The sequence below is a fragment of the Lucilia sericata genome, unplaced genomic scaffold (genome assembly GCF_015586225.1).
Source record: "Lucilia sericata isolate MDLA Ls3-8-SP2 unplaced genomic scaffold, ASM1558622v1 Contig000043F_arrow, whole genome shotgun sequence".
In the NCBI taxonomy this organism is placed as follows: domain Eukaryota; kingdom Metazoa; phylum Arthropoda; class Insecta; order Diptera; family Calliphoridae; genus Lucilia; species Lucilia sericata.
Genome location: NW_023994081.1, coordinates 1,069,594 through 1,077,904, shown reverse-complemented (window position 1 = coordinate 1,077,904; position 8,311 = coordinate 1,069,594). Strand labels below are relative to the sequence as shown.

At 30.9% G+C, this 8,311-nt stretch overlaps 2 protein-coding genes across 2 annotated transcripts; both read left to right on the top strand.

Moving 5' to 3' along the window:
- The first annotated feature begins 3,102 nt into the window (after positions 1 to 3,102).
- Positions 3,103 to 5,417, top strand: LOC119614707. Its single transcript, XM_037970833.1, has 3 exons — positions 3,103 to 3,632; positions 4,017 to 4,659; positions 4,736 to 5,417. The coding sequence occupies exons 1-3, from the start codon at positions 3,103 to 3,105 to the stop codon at positions 4,841 to 4,843; spliced, it is 1,281 nt and encodes a 426-aa protein (XP_037826761.1). The 3' UTR covers positions 4,844 to 5,417.
- On the top strand, positions 4,900 to 7,206 carry LOC119614696 (uncharacterized protein K02A2.6-like). Its single transcript, XM_037970823.1, has 2 exons — positions 4,900 to 5,050; positions 6,482 to 7,206. The coding sequence occupies exons 1-2, from the start codon at positions 4,900 to 4,902 to the stop codon at positions 7,204 to 7,206; spliced, it is 876 nt and encodes a 291-aa protein (XP_037826751.1).
- Positions 7,207 to 8,311: the final 1,105 nt, after the last annotated feature.

Here is an 8,311-nt window from a genome sequence, read left to right as displayed (position 1 = left end):
TCAGTGCTTATAAGTGGTAGGAGAAAAGTAGAATATCTTACGATCAAAGTAGGATCTACAGAGATAACATCAACAGAAGCTATAAAGTATCTAGTAATAATGGTGGATAGAAGACTCAGTTTCACAAAGCACCGCGAATACGCATGCAGGAAAGCTACTGGCGTAGCAAACGCACTGGCAAGAATGATGCCCAATAAAGGTGGACCTCGTCAAAGTCGCCGCCTATTAATCTCGAGAGTATCTAACGCAGTCCTACTTTACGGGGCACCAATTTGGGAACAGGCTCTTAGTAGAGCATCAATAAAAGCAATGTCTTCCATACATAGAAGGAGTTGCCTTAGAGTCTGTAGCGCCTTAGAACTGTCACCATGGAAGCAGCGTGCGTAGTAGCAGGTATTTACCCCTTCGATCTTATCGCACATGAGTTAGCGGCAAAACATAAGGAAATCAGAACAAATCCAGATCTCCAAGAAAACAAATACATCATGTTGAAAGGGAGAAAACATTGGTGGAATGGCAGAGAAGATGGGAGAATACTCCAAAATTGGCTAAAACGTCAACATGGAGAGATGAACTATGACCCAATTCCTCACTGGACACGGTGGTTATAGAAGTTACTTATTCCACTTCGGCCATGATAATTCACCAAGGTGTCCTCAATGTACAGAATACGATGAAACTGCAGAACATGTTACATTTAAATGTACTAGATTCTCGGACCGTCTCATGAGATTACAATCCTATTTAGGAGTAAATATTAGTCCAAATAACATTATCCAGATTATGCTAAAATCGAAGGAAAATTGGGACGCAATAAATGCATACATATGCTATAAATCGAGCTCTTCGTGATGAGGAAAAAATCCGTAAATCGTTGTAGGAGTAGCCAATCGAGCAAAGATGATAACAAATACAGCATAAGTTGAAATCCCGCCGCGAAGTTATACCTACATGGGCAGTCCCGCGGACGGGTGTTGGTGTGGGGGTGTGGTTTAGTACGTAGGCGCAATATGTGAATCGTGCATGTTTTTCAGTACGGTCTGAATACATATAATGAATATTCCACACCTCCAGCGTATCAAAAAAAAAAAAAAAAACATACATACACACATACATACATACATACATACATACATACATACATACATACATACATACATACATACATACATACATACATACATACATACATACATACATACATACATACATACATACATACATACATACATACATACATACATACATACATACATACATACATACATACATACATACATACATACATACATACATACATACATACATACATACATACATACATACATACATACATACATACATACATACATACATACATACATACATACATACATACATACATACATACATACATGCATACATAAACGTATAAAATTTACTTGTAACCATTTGTACCGTAATGAAACTCAACATAACTAACTGTTATTTAAAAATATATCCTTTCCCAAATGAGGATCGGCCCATGTTTGACCTATACTCCTATATAAAGCCTAATTTAGAAAATTAGTTTTTTATCAATAAATTGCTTAAATACTTTGGAATTAAGGTAAAATTCAACATAAAAGTTTATTTATGAAAAATAAATTTTTTTTTTACATTAGAGTTATGTATGCTGGATTCCATCGTGATACCAGTGTTTATTAGGGAATTATTGACCTTCAAGTCATTTTCTGAAGTGAACTTTGTATGGGGGCTAGGCTCAAATAAAGTCCGATAATTATGAAAATTGGTAGTATTATTAAGACGTATATAGAACTAAGTTTTGCCGATTTTTGTAGAGATACTACAATATTTAACATAATTATGAACTCAAAAGCCTTTTCCGGGGGGTAGGGTTGTATGGGGGCTAGGTGAAATAATGGACCGATTTCAACCATTTTCAAAAGGCTTCGTCGAAAAACACGTATGGTCCAAATTTCATCAAAATATCTTGAAATTTGCGACCTGTACCTTGCGCACCAGGTTTACATGGACAGCCAGCCGGACAGACGGACGGACGGACATGGCTTAATCGACTCAAAAAGTAATTCTAGGCCGATTGGTTACTTTAAGGGTATTGAACCAATATTATTTTGCGTTACAAACATCAGCACAATCCCAATATACCCTCCCCACTAAAGTGGTTAAAGGCTATAAAAATGCAAAAAAAGGTTTAAATTAGGAGGAAAAAATTAAATGTTTGGGTTGTAGTTATTTTTTATATCAAAAATTTGTCTTCCTCACAACTTGTAACAGATTTTGAAAATTAAAAGTTAATTTCCTTTTTTTTGCTATATTATTTTATATAGTACAAGTATTCTTCTAAATTACAGTCTATAGCATTGGTAGTGTTACAGTTTGTAACATTAGTAAAAATATAAGTATTTTAATTAAAATTTGTAAAAATATTATGTTACTTTATAAGAAGTCATGTAACTTTACAGAAAATCATTATCATGACTTATTAATGTCTTTAGGCCGTTTGTACACAATACATGATTGTTATCGATCTATGTTTACAGTTATCGATCTACATGATGACAGATTATCATAACTGTTATGTATTGTTATTACATTAACATCTCTATCACTTTTAAGTATATATTGAAGTTAATCTCTCTTTATGTTAAACACATAGCTTTTAATATCACTTGAATTTCTATCCCTTTAACATTAATAAAAGTTAGTTGTTAATCAGACTCCGTGCGTTTCAATACACTACATTGGCGACGAGATTAAAAAAAAAGGAATTATCGTAAATACGATTAAATGTGTATATACACATAAGTAATAAATAATAAGTGTAACTCGTTGTTTTACAATTGTTACAAAAAAATTAAATACATATTTTAAAAAGAAAATTAAAAACAATTTGTTGAACTTTATTTACTTAAATGTATGTAAATATATACATATAAAAAAGGAAATAATAAAAAAAACAACTTAAAAAAAAAATCACCATAAGAACTTCATATACATAAAAAAAGGAACAACTGAATACAGAACATAAATTGTCATTCTAAAGACAAAACTTAATTTGTATAAAAATTAACATAAAAAAAAAATAAAAAAAAAATCAACATGCCAGATAATGTTCCAGGTGGTACCGTTACTATTTACCATCCAAATAATATACCTCAATTCTCCCCCCGCAATGAATCTTGGTTGTTATGGAAAGAAAAACTTGATATTCATTTCACTGAAATAAATTGCACTGAAGAAAGTACGAAAAAAGCCACTCTCTTGAAAGCTATTGGACCAATTGCGTATGAAACATTGCATAATTTATGTAGCCCAGACACTCCAGTTTCAAAAACGTTTAAAGAACTTTGCAGCTTACTAAAAATGCACTACACTCCGCCAACTATAATTTTTTGTGAGCGCAAAAGCTTTCACACTGCTATACAAGGTGAAGACGAAACAGTAGCAGAATGGCATGCTAGAGTAAAAAAATTAGCACTCGCATGTAAATTTGGTGTTCATTTAGATGCCTTTGTTTTGGATCGCTTTATTATGGGAATAAATAATAAAATATTTGAACGACTGTGTGAAGAGGATGAGAAAATTACAATTGAAGATGCTCTCAGAAAAGCTTTAATTATGGAGATGAAGTTAGTATCGAAAGAAAATAATGACATGCAAGTTGGAAATATAAAGTTTGGCAAACATAAAAACAAACTCAAATACAACAACAACAATTATTCTAACAAGAACAAAAGCACCAACCAAAACAGTCACGAATATCAAGCAAAGAAGAGACAACAATCAACAGCTGATCAATCAAAAACATTAAAGGCCTGTTCTCATTGTGGTTGGAGGAACCACAAATCAAATGAATGTAGATTTCAGCATAGTAAATGTAATTTTTGTGGAAAAATTGGGCATTTGGCTTCTGTTTGCAGAAAAAAAGAAAAAGTTGTAAATTATGTATCAGAATCAGATGTAGATAGTGAAGATTTTAATAAAAATAATGTATATGATTTTTCTATTTATAGCATAAATAATTGTGGCAATTCAACTGAGCTCTACAAAGTTTCAATTAAAATCGATGGAATTCCAATTGAAGTTGTTTGTGATTCAGGTGCTCCATGCAGTTTGGTATCGAAATCATTTGTTGACAGTCTAAATAAAAAAGTAAGTCTCAAGTCCTGTACTGATCCATATGTCGATTTTAATGGAAATAAAATTAAGGTCCTAGGACAATATGATGAAATAATTGAATTAAAAGGTACAAAGAAAACAGTGAAGCTGGTAGTAACTGATAGTAATAATAATCCTTTGTTTGGTAGAAACTTTCTACGCACATTTAATTTTGAACTTATTCAAGTAAACTCAGTTAGTTCTGATCAATATACCATTATAACTGAGCAAATTAAAAATGAATTTCATGAAATTTTTAGTAGTGGTCTTGGAAGTTATAAGTTTGGGAAAATATCTTTGGCCATAAACAGTGATGCAACACCTATTTTTTGTAAACCACGTCCTGTGCCTTTGGCCTGGAAAGGAAAAATTGAAAATAATTTAAGGGAACTAATAGCAAATGACGTATTAGAACAAGTAGACCATTCAGAATGGGGTACACCACTAGTACCAATTTTAAAACCGAACGGTGATATTCGTATCTGTGGCGACTATAAGGTCAGAATTAATAAATATTTATCTGATTTCAATTATCCACTTCCTTTAATTGACGAAATTTTTGCTTCCCTTCAAGGAGGTCAATTATTTTCAAAATTGGACTTATCAAACGCTTATAACCAACTTATTCTTGATGACAAATCACAGCTTTTATGTACCTGGTCTACGCATATTGGAACTTTGAAAATGAAACGATTACCTTTTGGTGTCAAACCTGCCGCTGCAATATTCCAAAAAACAATGGAGAACTTATTGCAAGGAATACCATTTGTGGTTGTATATCAAGATGATATTACAGTATCGGGTAAAGATATGAATGAACATATTCGAAATTTGAAGTCAGTGTTAAATAAATTATTACAAGCTGGACTTAAGCTTAATTTATCTAAATGTAAATTTTTCAAAGAAGAAATTTCATACTTAGGTTTCACAATTGACAGGTTTGGTCTTAGGAAAAATAAAGAAAGAATTAATTCGGTATTAAATGCCCCCATTCCTAACAACGTTTCAGAATTACGTGCATTTATAGGTCTTGTGAATTATTATGCAAAGTTTGTTAATAATTTTGCAAAAATTATGACTCCTTTGTATAAGTTATTACAGAAAAATGTTAGATTTGAGTGGTCCGAAAGTTGTCAAATAGCCTATGATACAATAAGAAAAGAAATTACTTCTGAAAAAGTTCTGGTGCACTTTAATCCAAAGTTACCAATTTTCCTCACAACTGACGCATCAGACTATGCCATAGCTGGTGTACTTTCGCACAAATTTTCTGAAAATGAATTCAAACCAGTGGCTTTTATTTCAAGAGCTTTATCCAAAACTGAACAAAAGTACAGTACACATGAAAAAGAAGCACTTGCAATTATTTTTAGCGTCACTAAATTAAAACAGTATTTGATTGGAAATGTTTTTACATTAAGAACTGACCATAAGCCATTAATTTCTATATTTGGCCAAAACAAAGGCTTGCCTGTAATGGCAGCAGCACGTGTTCAGAGATGGGCTTTTATTCTCTCTGGATTTAATTATAAAATTGAGTATGTTAAAGGTCAATTAAATGAAGCTGATAATTTATCACGAATACCTCAATTTAAAACAAATGTTGTCAATGAGAATGACATTAATGACAGTACTTTTATAAATTATATACAGAAGGATAATATGTTGAGCCTTGACTTTAAAGATATAGCTAGGGAAACTAGACGTGACCCTATTCTTTCTAAAGTGTGTGAATTTGTTCGAATGGGTAAAATTAGAGAACTAACAGGTGATGAATTTAAATCATTTATCAACAAGGATATTGAGTTAACTGTTGACCATGACTGTTTATTATGGGGATATAGAGTTATTATACCAGAGAAATTAAGAAAATCAATTCTTCAACTAATACATGAATCCCACTTTGGTATAGTTAAAACTAAGGCACTTGCCAGGTCATTTGTTTGGTGGCCTAATATTGACAATGAGATTGAGAATTTAGTCAAATCATGTATTTCTTGTCAAAAACTATTGGCTAGTCCAGAGAAAAGTATACTCATACCTTGGACTCCTACAAGCTCTGTTTGGCAAAGAATCCACATAGACTTTGCAGGCCCAATAAGGAATTATCACTTTCTTATAGTTATTGACTCATATTCAAAATGGGTAGAAGTTTTCAAGACAAAAGATATCACTTCCAATTTTGTAATTACAAAATTAAGAGAAATTTTTTGTCGTTTTGGGATTCCACACAATATTGTCAGCGACAACGGCAGACAATTCGTGTCCGAAGATTTTAAAGATTTCATTTCAAGAAATAAAATTAAACACACATTAACAGCCCCTGGACATCCAGCCACAAACGGCCAGGCTGAAAATTTCGTGAAAACTCTTAAGAAATCTATTTATGCAAATTTAAATTCTGAGAAAAAAGAAAATATTGATGTAATTTTAAATCGTTTCTTAATGGATTATCGTAATACAAAACATAGCTCAACTGGTGAGAGCCCGGCGAAAATTTTTATTGGAAGATCGATTAGAACACGACTTGATCTAATAAAACCTCCACTTTTTAAAAACAAAATGTTGGAAAATCAAATGAAAAGTATATCAAATCATAAAGGTAATAGATCAGTTACTTTTGAAAAAGGTCAAAATGTTTTCATTAGAGACTACACAAATGTAAATAAAGAATCATGGGCCCCAGCTATCATTAAGGATAGAACAGGTTCACTATCATATCAGTGTATTCTTTCAACTGGCAGAGTAATAAAAAGACATACTGATCAAATTAGGGCAGGAGTAAAGGATGTCAGTAATGATTTTATCCCGCCTGAATTACCATCATCTTCAAATGGAAGTACTTCGACGGAAAAGGTTGAACGTTCACATAATGATAACAATTCTTCAGAAGTAAATAACAATGAACATGAACCAAATTCAGAAATTGTAAATGAGTCTATAAACACAAATGTTAATGAAGAATTGTCAAATAAAAATCAAACTGAGAAGAATGAAAACAAATGTGGAAGAGTATTAAGACCCAGAACAAATAAAAAAATTTAATACTTAGTACATGTATCTTTATTCCTCTTATTTTGAAAATTTCTAATTTTAAATTTAATTGTTTATTTAAATAAAAAAAAAATGAATTAAATGCTTTATTAATTATTGTTATTAATTAGTTATACAGACATGCATATATTGTTAAATAATATTTAATGTAAAAATAATCAATAATTATTAAATTTATATTTAAAAGATTTAAGTGGAGGCGTGTTATGTATTGTTATTACATTAACATCTCTATCACTTTTAAGTATATATTGAAGTTAATCTCTCTTTATGTTAAACACATAGCTTTTAATATCACTTGAATTTCTATCCCTTTAACATTAATAAAAGTTAGTTGTTAATCAGACTCCGTGCGTTTCAATACACTACAATAACTAATGACATGTAATGTTGACGAGACAAACGAGAATCTTTCTTTTTCCTTTTTGATTCCATAGCTCTCAGAGCACAAATTTTAATACGGAAAGCTATAAGTTTAAACACAAAAAGTAATAAAGTAATTATATATAAATTTTTTTATTATACATCTTTCGCATTTAAATAAATCGATTTTTTTTGTTGAATGAAAAGAAAAACCCAAAATTTTGGTAAGATTTAATGTAATGAAATAAGTAATTTAAGTGGAAAATTAAAGAAAAATTATGAAATTCTACAGGGTTTTTATATAAGATTATTTAATTAATCTTAATCAGCGTGGTTATTTAAGATAAGTTTAATAACTCTTAAGAAATATGAGTCAATTATATAATGATGTAAAGATTGTGGAGTTAAACATCAGCATTTTGGCACTTAAATGAACTTCACTTGCATACATAGCCTGAAAAATTTTTCATCTAAAATATTAATACTAATTCTTATGAAGTGAAATAAGTAATTCATCAGTACCAAAATTTAAAAAAAAAAGAAAACTATACATTTCATATAATTGAAAGAAATAGTGATGATTAAATATTATAGTACAGGAATATACACCAGACCAAAAGTGAACGTAAAAGAGTAGAGGTTATATGACATGTTACACTGTACTTCAAGCATTGCCGAAGTATTGCATCTCAATTTGTGACGTCAACAACATCAATGGGAATCTTCCATAGAG

Excerpts from the sequence above, each read along its gene's own strand:
- LOC119614707 (XM_037970833.1), top strand. The coding sequence starts at position 3,103 with ATGCCAGATAATGTTCCAGGTGGTACCGTTACTATTTACCATCCAAAT. Across the intron at positions 3,633-4,016 it reads GCTTTAATTATGGAGATGAA|CATAAATAATTGTGGCAATT; the intron begins GTTAGTATCGAA and ends TTCTATTTATAG. Across the intron at positions 4,660-4,735 it reads GTATCTGTGGCGACTATAAG|GAGGTCAATTATTTTCAAAA; the intron begins GTCAGAATTAAT and ends CTTCCCTTCAAG.
- LOC119614696 (XM_037970823.1), top strand. The coding sequence starts at position 4,900 with ATGGAGAACTTATTGCAAGGAATACCATTTGTGGTTGTATATCAAGAT. Across the intron at positions 5,051-6,481 it reads TAAGCTTAATTTATCTAAAT|CCCCTGGACATCCAGCCACA; the intron begins GTAAATTTTTCA and ends ACACATTAACAG.